Below are 16,256 nucleotides of genomic sequence, written 5' to 3' on the forward strand. Positions count from 1 at the left end.
CTAATATGTTAACTGTGTGCAGTCTTTTTATTTCAACTTCTATTGAGTTTAGCGCTACGGCTTTTAATTGAGAATTCCTCGGGCAGATTACTTTAGCAATAATTTTTCTTGTAATTCTTTAAAGGAAATTACTTATTCCCCAATCGCTAATCGTTATTCTGAACGATTGTTAGAAATTTTGTTCAGAGGAAATAGTTTGCGTAACAATCATTACATACCTGAAAAGACAAACTATAAATTCTGCATATGTTAAATTTTTGTAACGAATTCAGTATATAAATTGATAAAATTTAATAATATATATCGAAAATTTAATAATATTTTATTCTTATATATTATGTTTTAGGAAAAACACTTTAAATATAGATTGGCTTTGATATTACTCTAACTATATAGTTAATATATAAATAAGTAAAAACCACAAACAAATATCATATTATTTCTCATGTCACTTTAATTACCTTTTTATCTACGATAAACCGAAAACTTATTTTAAGATTATAAATGTTAATAAAGCTTATGTTAGTTTTTATTACGTATATCAAAGCCACAATAATAAAGTATTCCTAACAACAACTAAAATAATTAAAAGAAAAACTTTACAAAACCTCGGGATAGCACCGGTAATCATAAAATCTTTCAAAAATATGCTTATACAAAAAGTTCATTAAAAAAAAAAGTTTTGAAAATGGGTAAGCAGAAGATAGTATGACTCAAAATGAGATCTATACAAAAATGCAGACCAGATATCATACTGATAGGGAGAAATGTAAGGGAGTGCTGCTAAATTGACTGATTTAGGTAGAACATGCAAGGAAATGCTGCTACATTGACTAAAGATTTGGGTTAGGGCAGGTATAAATCAGTCGATGTACCAGCACTCTCTTACATTTCAAGTATGATATCTGGTCTGCATTTTTTATATTGATTTTTAAGAGATGTTTGAAAAACTGCTAAAACAAAAAACTCATCTCATAAACACTTTTCCTTTTTACAAATCACTGAGTGTGGCATGAAGTTCATGAAAACAGAGAAGAAAGCACTCAAGCCAAGACTCCACCTCCAAAAATTTGCAAAGTTGGCCGGAAAGAACTTTTTTTTGAGGAAAATTTAATCATGGTAAGGCAACTAGCAAACGCAAAGGTCCGAGATCAAAATGAGTCAGGAGCTGTAATACTGGCTACTTTACAACAGCTACCCTATTAGGAAAGCTAATTCGAAAATTAAACAGTCCATCAGGAGCAATATCAAAAATGTTGCTTTATACACTCAGTCAGGTAATTTAGGCTAAAACAAGTTTTTTAAATCATAGTTATTGTGATGTAAAGAAACAGTTCTAAAAAACTACAAAACTTTTTTTTTTTTATCAACGTCAAGTATAGTATTAAACCAGGATTGTTAAAGGTTTTGATGTAATGATGTTTTAATAAAACAATCTCAATATTTTGTATACAAATTATTGAGACAGAGACATGCGGTTCAACAAACAAGACATACTGATTAATACTGACTAGCTTGAGTAACATTTATAATCAAGCTAATATATCAAAGCTAATTATAATCAAGCTAGCAAGGCTTAGACAATGCTATTAGTTATTAGATAGGTTCATAGGTATTTCAATATGGTTACCGTCCAGTATGTAAACTGGTTTTTAGGCAAAAGCGTTCAATAAAGCACAAAAATTATAACTTTTAAATTGACATAACTTTTTATTAACATAATTCAGAAAATTCATTAAAAAGCATTCATTAAAACATTTATTAAAAATTCATTAAAAAACTTTCAAATAACTTTTAGATTCAAACTATTTATTTCTGATCATTAATTCGGTCATTGTCAAGCCTGACGTTGTGGTGTTTAAAAATGATGCTTCCTTTGACTCCGCCAACTCTTGTCGACCGATTAATTATGCCAATTAGAAAGTAACTAAAGAAATGATCTAAGCTGAAATTTCTCGCCTAAAAACAGAAGTAGATAAACTGGAACCATTTCTTCTACAACAAGATCCTGCAGTAACAGTTCATTACAAGGAGCATCTGACAATCATTGATGGCAAGGTTCCAAGAGCTCACCAATGCACCATCTGCTCCCTCTTGTCTTCTCTGTTACGAGTGCTTTACTCAGATTCCTAAACAAGATGGGATCTTCATACCCAAAAAAGGTGATTTTTAGAGAAAATGTATTTTGAGAACGCAACGTAAAAGATGCCTTTCAAATTGAACTTGGACTTGGTTGATCAACGACGTGACGGAGGTGCCAGAAATACAACAACTGAAAATGTTGCTCAAAAAGCTTTTGAAAATTCAGGTAAAATGTTATTGTCCTTTTAGCTTAAATCCAAAACATTTCTAGTACAAGCAAGTTATAAATGCAAAAAGCAAATATTCAATTCATACATGTTGAAAATTGTCCATTTAACTACAATAAAATATATCTGCCACTAATTAGCAATTTTTAAGTTACCTTATTATCAGATGCGACTGCTCAGGTCTGTAGTGTTACAGTTCAGCTTGTCAAAAATTGCACACAATTTAGGGAGTCCTTGCTAGTGTACATGAAATCAATGCTAAAAAATTTGGCGAAGTTTGTGATGAAACAACTGCAATTTACTTTCTGTAAGATTGATGCGGTTGGCTGGTTTCACATGCCTGCATCCCTTCACAAAACGTTTAAGCATAGCAAAGACATCATCAAAAATTGTCCTCTGCTGATTGGCCTAACCAATGAAGAGGCCTCAGACTCAAACAGTAAAGTCCAAGTTGTAAATAAACTAGACCTAGTTTTAAAAAATGTTCATATACGAGTAGTTGTGGATTGATAGCCAAAATAACTAAAATTCTATATAAACTAAATTTTTATAATTAAACTAAGTTATTATAAAGATAGCTTTGTATGGATGCTGTTTTTTAAATAAGCAAGGAGTATATACTATAAAATTTTTAAAATGCCAAAAAAATGTGTGAATGTTAATAGAAACCATGTTACCCACCTTCACTATTTACTTTCGTGAAATCAAGTCTGTTCCTAAAAAAACTGTCGTCATATTGAGCAATTAAAACTTTGTTTGAAATGCGTAATGAAATTCAAAATAAACTCCACCTATTCAGTCAACAAGATAAAATAGTCAACTCGATTATCTTAAAAAACGACGGTTGAAACTGGTAATTCTTGAATCTTTGCTCTAATCTACTTGGTATCTCATCAACTAACTGCGGAAGTAGAATACTAGTAGAGCACTTGACTCACAATCAAAAGGTTCGAGATTTAAATACACTCTACGCCTCGGGAAATACCGCGATCAAACTGTTTCACCGCGCAGTGGTCTTGCCTGACAAAGTCCGTGTTTTGGAGTTTAGGGTAGAGAGAGATTTAAATAAGACAACACAAAAGCAAAAAAATAACCTTCCTCTAAAGCTGCTAAAACTTATTATAAATTTTATATACAAATTAAAAAATAGAATTCTATAAAGTTTTTAGGAATTACTGTGGAAAAACATTAATTATCGCGCCTACATGTAAAATATATACAATCAAAAATTAATGAAACCAGGGGCGGACGCAGATTTTTAATTTACCCCGTCAAAAAAAAAAGCGCCTTACGCCATGTTGTAAGTGACGCAACTACGCCCACAAAGCGAATAATAAAAAAAGGAGGGGGGGGGGGCTTGAGCAAGGCGGATTCGGACTATTTTTTTGATTCCGACGAATCATCAATTTACAGGTTTAATGATTTTTTAAGCTGGCAAGCACAAAAAAAAGAATTTGCACGACACGAATTTCATGTCACTTTGAAACAGCCCTATAAATTTACTTACGTTTTTAAACAATATGCTCAATATCTCAAAAAAAAAAACATATAAGGAGGGAGGAGGGGGGCAGGGGCAATCACTTCAATTGCCTTCACCTATGTATCTCTTTAAATCCTACCATTGGGCTGGAGGATTTAAAGGGATATTATTTCTATTGCAGTGAGAAGCTCATATCTTAGTTTTACTTAGAAACTTTTTTAATAAAAAGTATTTTTTATTAAAAGAGTATAAAGCTGTAGATTCTTTTCTACCATTTTGGTATAACATATTGCAATAATAAATATATAAACCAACAAATAATTGTTTCGCCCAATATCAGGGCTCATCAGCATGTCTAGGAACATACTTCATTCCAGACATGGACAATCAAAAAAAGAAAAATTAACAACAGAAAATTTATATATTTATATATAAATTTATATAGCAGCATAAACACTAATCATTGAAATGAAGTCGTCAATTTTTTATAGAAAATCTTTTAATAACGTTATCAATACAAGAAACAATTTCTTGATGGATATACATTAATGCAAAGTCGATCTTCTGACATTGTTGTTCTTGTATAGCTTTTTAACAGACACATAACAGAAAAACTCCTCTCACATTAAGTATCCTTAAGCTATATTAATATTATCAAATCCAGGAAATAATATTGATTTAAGAGTTAGGGATATATTGTCAGGATTAGTCCCAGAGAAACTTCCCCAATATTTTCCCCATAGAACTAGTTTCCCATTCCACGCACTGAAATCATATATAAAAAAATTATAGAACATTTTAAACTGCTGCTTCTGACACATTTGGGTTTTGGGTCTTTTAAGAAAAGAAATCATAACAAATGAAATATTTGCTTACCCTTTATATGAAGCTACAGTTTCTGTAGTATTGTGAAACAGACTCTGATGGAACATTAGAACAACTTTTTTGAATAAAACAGGTTTTTGGTTTCAAAACCAAAATGTCAGCTTTACTTGAAAGCAAACATTATGCTTCGTAGCAGCTATTTTGAAAATTTTATATATATATATATATATATATATATATATATATATATATATATATATATATATATATATATATATATATATATATATATATATATCATTTCTGATGGTAATAAATTTATTTTTAAGAGCTGTAATAAGATGCAAACCATCTAAGACATCAATAGTTTTTGATTGTAGTAACCGAGTAACAGATAAAGTAAAATCAAAGACACGTGTTGCGAAAGATAAATTGAAAAGTGCTAATAGAATTTTAAAAACCAGAAGATTTATTTTGTGTGTCTTTGTTAACAGATTTTAGGGAAAGCCATGATACATAAAGCATGGAAAATTGATGAATAATGTTCAAGAAAACTGTTTAAACCATCGATATGCTCAATCCATCTAGTTCTACAAACATCCTTTAATTTTTCTTACACGTTTGAGGTTAAAGCTCTAAAATACTAGCTTCTAAAAACTTTGTCTATTTTCTGAATAATTAATTTTGAATAATTAGAAAAAACCTCTGAGACTAATTGGATATTACATGATTCACAAACAGATAAATTCAGTTGATGGCTATGACAATATGAATACAGAGCCTTTGAATTTATAATGAGAACCTGAGCAGAAAGACCATTTATATACTCAGAGACAGAACTGACTTATCCTTATCATATCCTTAGCCCCTACTGTTTTTTATATCTAGATTCAAGTTGCTAACACAATTAACACAGATTAACTTATTGTATTAAAATATAATAAGATAATTATTTTTGAAGAAAATGTAAAGTGACTTACTTCAGAGCAAAACAATGCTTTTTATTGTTTTTTAAGTTAGACGGAATACAAACTTCTGCACATATATTTTTTTTTATTGTGCCCTCAACAAAACGGGTTAAAAGATCTTTCTTAGTAACCATTTTGTTATTGTTATTAATAAATTTATCCAATAAAGTTTCATAAAACATATTTACAAGATCATCAATTTACAAAATCCTCAAACAAGATCGTCGGTTTTTAATCTTTTTAGAACATCTTCAATTAAGTTATAGGCTATGCTTCGACATAAAATTCAAAACCTCTATATAACAATTTAAAGGAAATAGTTTGTTGATAGAAGTATATTTGCAACCAATCAAAAAACTGCCGCAAATGCTGCAAAGTATAGTTTACACTACAATTTATAAAAAAGTTTCATATAAAGATCGGCAACTAGTATTAAGTGGATGTTCGGCGTCATAGTACCAATAATTATATTTACTATTTTTACCTTGTCACTTGCAGCACTTGATAGGGTTTAAATCCGCCTCTGAATAAAACCATAGGTATTATATATCGAATTCTGCCATAAATAAGTTCACTAAGTCTAAAGCTTATATACTTCTGCTTAATTCATTGTTACATTACCAAACATTACGTAAGCGCATTGTCAACCAACAAAACCTTTTGAATTGAAAAATTCTATGTTTACAAAAACATGTTGGTAGAATTAAATACAACAAAAAACGGGGGGACCACACTAAACATTCGATGATAGATATAAAAATGATGAAGATATATGAAATAACTATTTACCACTCAATTAAACCTACTTCAAATTTATAAATTCTACGCACATTCTCTCTCTTGTCTTGCAATATTGCAGCAAAAAAAGAACTACTATTCCACAAACAATCACTCAAAGTTATTGAGATCGATACAATAAACTCGCACCAATTCAATATCTATCACAATATCGAAGAGCTTATTTATAAAACAAATATAAAATTACTTAAAAAATTATATGTATATGAATTTCAGAAAACAATTTCTCCATTCCAATAATAATAATAATAATAACAGCAAAAAAAGTAAACTTATTAACTTAAAAATAAATAAAATTAAAAATAATAAATAAGCAAACAAGGTCTAAGCAATTAAAAACTAAATCAAATGGTATTATTACTTACGGATTTTGTTATTTGTACTTTTATTGTCTCTTAAAACTCCTTTACGTAAAAAAAAATGTTAAGAAATATTGGCATTCTATCAGTAAAAGTAATAAAATTGCTGACCTCCTTTCCGTAAAAAAATAAGATAGCATACCTCTTTTCCGTAATTAGTAGGGCTAAAAGTAATTAGAAGAGCTCTTTTATTCTTCAAAAAACTTTTTGTCTTTAAAAAAACATTATTATTCAAGAGCATTTTACTCTCCCCAAACTAATTGTAGGAGGGTGGGAGGAGGCAAATCTCCAATTTTGGGAAAAAATCTCCTCCATTTCAATTTATTACTACCCCCTCCCTTAAAAAAAACAAAGATTTTTTTCCAAACATCCACCCTCTCTAGCGAAATCCCCCCCCCCTTCCCTCCACCAGAAAACAAAATTTAAAAACAATATTGTACATACAAAAATGCATCTATTTATCCATATATAACTATGTATTTCAGTAGAAAACATTTCATAGATTCTTTTTGCAAGCGCCTTCCAATAGTTTTTAACTGTCCCTCCATTATTACAAGGCATGGCAACAAGGAGTCGCTATACCGACGTTTAACGTCTTCAATCTTAACAAAGAGTTCTTTAACAAGTTTTAAAGAACTTAAAAAAATAAACATAGGAACTACTGACTTGGAGCGCCATGTTCACAGTGAGAAACATTAAAACCTAATTAAAGTGTCAGCGTCATCGAATAAGTTGACGTCTTTTTTTCAGCCTAAAAACTCAAAGGTGTTGCAGAAAGCCTCGTAGTTGCTTATAAATAATGAATGGTTAAAAAGTAACTTTTTTAAAAACTTAAATGAAAAAATCTAAAAGAAAAATTACAACTTCTAACCCCTCAATCTAATGACCCTCACCCCCAATCAACACCAATTTGAAACTCCACCCACCCCAACAATTATAACACCCCAATAGACACAACAGTAAAAAAATATAATTTTTTTACTGTTGTGTCTACTCCTCCTAACTATTTGACCCTCTTCCTTTAATTAGGTACACTGATAAGGGGTTTATAGATACTTTACCTCCGGCTTAACAATTAAATGATAACTTTGTTCTTAAGACTTTTCGTAAAAATACTGATTTGTATAGCCACGCGCAGCATTTTGGGCACCTTAAGCATCCTTTAATTTGGGAGCCCAACCCTCTCTCCCCTCCCCCTCTTAACAAAATTTCGTGTAAATAGACACTCAATACTAAAAATGGCAAAGTCACTAGTTTGTTCTTGTCCCATATTTGAGCGCAAAAAATTCTTGATGAACTTTAATACACCAAATGAAAGTTCACTTGAGGCCACTCTTGCTTGAATTAAAGTAAAAATACGCAGTAATGGCTACATTTCTGACAAGTTCCCAAAGCTTTATTTCAAAAATTTTGTTTAACAGGTCGAATGGGACAAGAGGTTTCTCTTCAAAGTTTGCAGTATGAGTTTCTTTTATACTGCAAACTTTTTTCAAGCAGTTCTTTAGTCAATTTGTTTTCAATGACTTTTAATCTCTGCTTCAGACAGTTTTTGATATTCCCACAAAAAAAAAGAAAGTAGCAAAGATTTCTTGATTGGCTGTCAAACAAGAAGCGATTCCACAAACTACAGAATCAAGAATGTCTACTTTCCTGATTCTGTTTCTGTTAATTCCGTGATATGTTTATCGCTTTTAGTTTGAAAAACTCTGGCGATTTTGTGACGCAACCATCATCTGGAATATATATAGTTATATTGTGAAATGCCGTTGTTACAATTTTAGTAAAAAAGTCATAACACTTCGTTGATTGTTAAAGACAAGCTGTCTTCCACAAGTTGGCTGCCTCTTTCGAAAAAAAACAAACTTTTTTTTGTTGTTGTTTTGATACAACAATTTATGCATTGGTCTAAACTCAATACTATCGATTCAATAGTACGTCTGTATTGCAATCAATAAGAAAAACTTTTGTCTGTACACCCGAATGTGTTTGTTTTAGACTTTAGCTTTCTTCTCAGATAAGTGGTCAATAGGAAGGATTTCACGAGTTAATACTTTGGCATCATGCATCAAAACTATATGCACTGTTGGAATTATGGGATACCGACCGTACCGATTTATTTGCATTTTAACAGTTTCATGAGCAAAATAATATACCCACTTGCATTAATCTTATGTCCACTTAAAATGATATCTAGAATAACGTATAAACGATTTGTTAAGCTCAAGTTAACAGTAATGATATTCCTTAACCCTGCTTTATAAAGCTAGGTTTGGGTATATCAAGTAGATATATCTAAAGGTATATCTATTAATAGTTCTAATTCTTCTTTGAATGATCTTTGTATTTTTTTCTTCATCAGATTGAGCTTGCTACTTTTGTCAAGGTATTTTGTAAGCTAAATGAAGTAGAGATTTGGAGAAGTATTTTGATATAAAACCATTTTTTCTGTTCTTTTTGTAAACACTTTTCTACAACTACTAAAGCATATTTATATAAGCGCAATGTCGTTTGGTCATAAAATGCTTGTAATTGAATTTCAGCTGTAGTTTCGGTTACTTGTATCGAATCTTTATCAGGGTAGCATTTTTTTTGGCTTGTTGCAACAATTACTAGTCAGGTTAGATATTTCTGTTTCTACATTGAATAAGTTTAAAATGGTTTCTGGTAAAATTGCCTTCTACAAACAGTGTAACAGCCTCTTAAGGTGTTAACATCTTTACCGTTACTTTTTTAAAAGCAGAGTAAAGTACTTTTTGGTATTTTTTTCTTCCGGTATGTGTGACAGTAATTTATTAGTTAATTTTGCAAGATCAGTATTTTCTGAAGTGCGCTGAATAACTCTGGCTGCATATCTTAACTCAATAACAGACAGACTAGGTTGTTCAGATTCTGAGTTTTTCAAAGGTTACTGTAATCACTAAGCTCTATAAATAATTTTGATGACCGTTTTGGTTTCTGTTGAAGGTTTATTGATCAATAGGTGTTAGATTCGAGCCTTTGTTAATTATTTGTGTTTATAACTTGCATTTGTCCATCTTTTTTTAAAACCGCCCTTAAAGAACTTTAATTATTTATGTAGCTTAAACTTAGTTATTCCAAAACACCACTCTGCTAAATATGGAAATAAATCCATTAAATATCAATCTATTACCTCATGGAACAAACTACCTCCTGATCTAAAATCTGTTAATTCAATCTCTGTATTCTAAATCAAGCTTTTTAATTATTTGTTAAAAATATACAATTAAATTTAAACTTTTTTAATTCTAATATTACTAATATTAGTACCAATATTTTGGCATTCTTTATTTATCTATTTATTTATTTCTTTTCATTCAACCATTTACTACTTTGTACTAAATGCTTGTTGTTGCTGTCATTATTCACTAAATTTTTGTTGCTGCTGTTATTGTCCTAATGAAATTCTCCTTTTATTATAATTGTTATTATTTTGTTACTGTTATTATCATTATTGTTATTATTATTGTTGTTATTATTATCATTATTATTATAATTAGTATTATTGTTATCAGTCATTATTACTATTTTCATCATTGACTATAAGGTTATGTTGTATATTCAGGTATTTACTTTATATTAGTACTTGTACTATTGTAAATTTCCTTGAAATGTTATAACTATTTCGAAGTATATTTGATTTGATATATTTGATTTGATTTGGTACTTTTTTGATCACCTTTTTCATAACTGTTATAAGTTGTTCTTTCAATAATAAAAACCAGTTTTTTTATCTTTGTAATCTAACATCATTTCATATAACTTTTTTCGAATGAACAACTTATTGACTTCAGACGTACCTACAAGGTAAATAATAAAACAATAATTACAAAGTCGGGTAACCGTGTCGTAAATGATCTACAAATAAAAAATATTTATAGACCTTATATTATAACCTTCTAAAGAGTTTCACGAGATTATATATATATGTATATTATATATATATATATATATATATATATATATATATATATATATATATATATATATATATATATATATATATATATATATATATATATATATATATATATATATATATATATATATATATATATATTACGTAGTACTTTATACTCTATTTTCGTTGAAAGAAAATAGTTGGGGAATAATTTTACAAAAACATCTGATTGTTAATAGCCTATAGTTATTGCTCGTAAAAAAATCTCAACTCTACATGACCGTACTTGAAAACAAAAACATTATTATCAATTTTGAGTAAAAATTAATACTCAAATAGCGTGTCATATTATGTACAATAAAATAACACGCTTTTGAAAAGGATTAAATGAAATAGAGGATGGTAAGTAGTATATTTTTGAATATAATAAAATTGTATTCAAAAATATAGTAAATACCTTCCTTAGCTATAATTAGAAGTATTGTTTTCAGCTATGAACAATTTGATAACAATAGCTGGAATAACCAGCGTCACGAATTTTCGAAATTTTTTTTTCTAACGAAAATTCAAACAACGCCGCGTTTTGAATGAAAATGTGACAACTGGAAAGAGTGAGGGTAATATTTTGTAACGTAATCTAACGAAGTAGTTATTGAGTTTAAACATAATAATGTTGAAAGAGTTACATGCTAACTTGATACTTTGACATAAGTGCGGTTTTGGTTATACAAAAACTCCACTGTGCGTTGATGAGAGCGTTGTTGAGATGTGTGCAGCTTTTGCAGTAGGTTGGAGTGAATTTTAGTTTTTTTTACAATTCGTTTAGCCTGGGTGTGCAAAAGTTGTCTATTCATTTCAGAAACACTCTGGAAAAATATCAATGCTCTAGGAAATTATCTTGAGGTTCCTCAAGACCTTAAAAATTTTAATGGGTCCCCAATATTATGTAAAAAAAAGTTTTTCAAAAGTATGTCATGTTGGGTCTCAAAAGAAGCAAAACTTTATAAAAATTTCAAAAATAACAATTATTTAAAAAAAAAATTGTTATTTTATAATTTATTGCAGAAAAAATGACCTTTTAAACTAAAAATGAAAAAAGTTTATTTTTTTTAATTATAATTTCAAAAAAATCTTAAATAATAATTTTTTTATAAAATAATTGTTATTTTTGAAATTTTTATAAAATTTTGCTTCTTTTGAGACCCAGCATGACATACTTTTGAAAAAAATTTTTTTACATAATATTAGGGACCCATTAAAATTTTTAAGGTCTTGAGGAACCTCAAGATAATTTCCTAGAGCATTGATATTTTTCCAGAGTGTTTCTGAAATGAATAGACAACTTTTGCACACCCAGGCTAAACGAATTGTAAAAAAAACTAAAATTCACTCCACCCTATTTTGCAGTGATTAAAAAGACTGAACCCAGAGCAAACTCTGACTGGGAAATAAGTATCTGCTAAATATCTAAGATAAAAGCTATTATAGAAATGCTTAAAGTAAAATTATTTATTCTAATAAATTTTTGAAATTTAATATATCCGCTTTAATGGTACGATAACATGATAAATCCTATTTAACGTATTACATTTGGACTAAGTTATTGAACTCGATCAAAGAAATACGGTATTTAGATACGGAAAATTATCTGATTTTAGACTTGTGCGCGACTCGGTCACGAACTGCGTAAACTGAGAATTGAAATCTGTAATAGTGGATAAGTAACTAAAAAATATGTTATAAAAATATTTTCTTCTGTAATTGATGATAAATAAAAATAAAATAAATGGTAATAATTACTCTTTAATTGTTATTTTTTATTTAAAATTTTTTAAATTTTCGCAAAGATTTTTCGTGAAATATGGTCTTTTGTAAAGAAAAAAAAAATAATTTTTATATATTCGTTTTAAGTTTGCATATATTTTATAACTACTCGTGCTTTATTTAGAAACATAATGAGTTTAATAATTTGTCTCAAAAACCAAAAAGAGAAGAAATCTGTTTTTATGTTACAAATACTTCAATCAAGTTAATGTCCTACTTTAAACAACACTGAGAATGTCTTTAATTTATTCAAAAAATTTTTTTAAAATAAATTCTTGCATGTATTGCTGGGTTTTCTCTCGAGTAAATAGGCAAATGAGAATGCGAATCAAAAGTTTTTCAAGTATGAACAAAAACAAAAACATGAATCCTTACTTAAATCGTATGTATTCAAGCAATGATGGTAAATCTAGTGAATCATTTCAATTTTTTGACTTGGTGAATAAAGACAGGCTTATACTTTTTGGTTTTGGAAGTGAGTTTTTCTTTTTATAACATTTTTTTTATAACAATTTTCATAAATTCTTATAGTCTACTTTGTTATGATGCACATGCACGCACACACACACATACATATACAGACACACACATACACACACAAACACACACACTTGCATTTTAATCAAAAGATTTTTCATAGTATGTCACTTTAAATTGGAATTAATGTAAGGGTTTTAATTTTTAGGTGGTATTTATAAGTTAAGTTGTCATTCTATACTTTGCACACTTTAAGTTTAAAAATGCCAACTTAAATTCATAATTTTGCAGAAAAAGAAGAAAGAACACAGAATGATGAAAAAAAGCTTTTTTTTGCCGTAGTAAATTTCATATTAGATAATACCTGTCCTAACCCAAACCCTCAGTCACTATTCTCTACGCATTTATGCGCATTCAGATAACATATGCTTACTAGTTTTGCTCATCTTATATCATTCTGCTTTTTTGGAAAAAAAAAAAGAAAAAAACAAAGAAAAATAAAAGAAAAGATTGCTGTCCTATGCTAAACCCTCAATTGATGTAGAGGCACTTCTTTGAAGCAGCAGGCTATAAGATAGTTGATGCATATACTGAAGTCCCAGGCAGAAGGCTATTTCAGTGTGACGTCACAGTGATTATCTAAACACATTTATAGTTTTATATATATATATATATGTGTGTGTGTGTGTGTGTGTGTGTGTGTGTGTGTGTGTGTGTGTGTGTGTGTGTGTGTGTGTGTGTGGGCAATTCCATTTTTGACTTATGTTACACGCTCAACAACTTTATCAAATATTTGCCTATTTAAACTGTAAAGTAAGTTTTTAACTATTTTGTGTGAAAGCTGTTAGTCTAACAAACAAAATAAGCTAAAAAGTTTTGAGTCTGGTTAGAAACGGGTGAACTTATTGCTTACATTACATCACTTATGTTACCAAGCAATTATTATCATGGATTTTTTATATCTTTGATTAAGAGTTAGACTTATGTAACAAAAGATTTGCAAAAGTATTGAAATCATTAATTAAAAATAATTAACATAAGAAATTTTAAAAAAACTGGTGGCACTCTTCCTTAGTTATTTTTTATAACATTTATGAAAGTTATCATATCAAAAACAGTTTTTCTGCAAAACCAAGAGCAACTTTAAAAAATTATTTTAGTATTACAACTTTATTAATACTTCTTTAAGTCATTTAAATAAGAACATCTTTGGTTTGTCGAAGTTTTTACTTACACTTCTTACATTTATGCATGTTACCTTATTTTCATTAGGTTGAATTTTTAAAATGATGCAAAGTATTTACATTTAAATCTTTTAAAAATTTTTGACATAAAAGCTGCTGTCACAGTTTAGGAGGGAGAGGGATTCAGGTATAAGTGATCATTTGTGGACAGGAGGGAATAGGTTAAGAATTGACAAATATAGGGTGACGTTCTTTATGGATGACCTTCCTTAATCGCACTTACAAAGATTTGTTTTACTAAAATTAAAATAAAAAAGGTTCTAACTATTAGGAGAAAGCAAATTTATCTTTTTTTATTTTTTAATGTCTAAATAAAAAAGTTTATTTAATTCTTATTTTTATTTATGTATATTTATATGTCTACCAAAATAAGAATACATGAAGAAATTTAAAAAAATAATAATATAAATAATTTTAATTAACATAAAAAAAAAGTATTTTTTTAATGTTAAGTAAAATTATTAAAATATATTATAGGAGAATTTAGACAAAAAAAGATTTTTTGTCTAAATTCTCCTAATATAAAAAGTTTCCATTAGAACCTTGTCAAATCAATGCGAATTACTTAATGACATAATTCATTTTGTTAACAAAATGCCCAAGAACTTTAGTAAATGCATGTGGTTTTAACTTACGTTACACAAATTTAAAATAAAAATGTGCTTTAACTAAGCATTGTTATTTAAAACTTTTCAACTTAATTTAAATTTACAATACAAATTTTTTTTTCTTCTATTTGGCGTAGTTAAGATGATTTACAAATTATTCCAATTCTTTTGTTTGAAATTAAGTAACTTTTAGAAAAAACAAAACTTAATCATGCTTTTGTTAACTTATGTTACGTGAAAATTGCAAAAGTTCTTTTGTTATTTTCTTGAAATATATATATTTTATAAATTATAAAATCTGACCAACAAAAATTTGAACATCTTAGCTACATTTTCACACTAAATTAATTCCGATTATGCAAATAAATTCATGGTTAAAATAACATTTTAACCATGATAATACAATGATACTTTTTTTTATCATGTGACAATGAGAAAAACCATAACTTTCAGAAGCATAAAAATGAGTTAAATAAATAATATATATATATATATATATATATATATATATATATATATATATATATATATATATATATATATATATATATATATATATATATATATATATATATATAGGATTAATTTGATATGTTCAAAATTGTTTCAGTTTTATTACTGTTAAGTTACTCTCAGGTGCTTAACACAATGTGGGTTGAGAGTAAAAGGATGGATAAGAATTGTTATCCAGATGTAATAAATGGAGGGAGATGAGAAAAGAGGGGGGGAGAAGGGAATCTAAACAAAAAGGTAAGTGGAAATTTTTTTTCCTTCTATTTGGTGTAGTTAAGGCAATTTACAAATTATTTGAATTCTTTTGTTTGAAATTAGCATGAATTTATCAGCATATCCTGTCCAAACTAGAGCTTTAGATATTATAATATTTTTCGCTTCAGGTTTTTTAATATTTAAAGAAATCTTTTCTTTGTAGTTATGATTGGTTCTGACGTAAATTAGTTATATATAGTTGTCAAAGTACAATATTTCTATCAATTTTCACAAAAATACATATAATTATGGAATGTTGCCAATAAACGATCAGAACAAATGATATTATTAAACTATGATGTTCATTTTACCTAAAAAAATGTATTTATTCAAAATCTTATTCAAATTTGGACAAGCGATTGTGATTTTAAGAAGATTTAAAAAAAAAGAAAAGAATCTTCGGTCTGGGTTTTTCACTATAAACATTCATTTTTTATGATACTTCAAAATTTATCATTTTTTCGTCTTTTCATAATTCACAGACCTGATCATTTAATGGAAATATGTCCTAGTCAACAAAACATCATACAGACGCTATAATATTTTAAAATTGTCTTAACTACACTGAGTACAAGTGAGTTTATATTTTCCAATTTAAAGACCTAAGGTGGTCTCAAAAGTTAGAAAATAATAACTGAAACTTTTTTTTTTTTAAGATTTGAGATTTTCATTGCTCA

General features: G+C 28.3%; 1 protein-coding gene across 1 annotated transcript in view; it reads left to right on the plus strand.

The window, feature by feature from the left end:
• Positions 1-12,304: 12,304 nt before the first annotated feature.
• LOC100204808 (tetratricopeptide repeat protein 19, mitochondrial) overlaps positions 12,305-16,256 on the plus strand; it is a 28,157-nt gene continuing 24,205 nt past the window's right edge. The window contains exons 1-2 of the mRNA XM_065810742.1: positions 12,305-12,447; positions 12,607-12,957. Coding sequence (XP_065666814.1) covers positions 12,717-12,957 — 241 coding nt within the window. The 5' untranslated portion in view covers positions 12,305-12,447; positions 12,607-12,716. The remainder of the gene's footprint in view (positions 12,448-12,606; positions 12,958-16,256) is intronic.

The sequence above is a fragment of the Hydra vulgaris genome, chromosome 11 (genome assembly GCF_038396675.1).
Source record: "Hydra vulgaris chromosome 11, alternate assembly HydraT2T_AEP".
NCBI lineage: Eukaryota > Metazoa > Cnidaria > Hydrozoa > Anthoathecata > Hydridae > Hydra > Hydra vulgaris.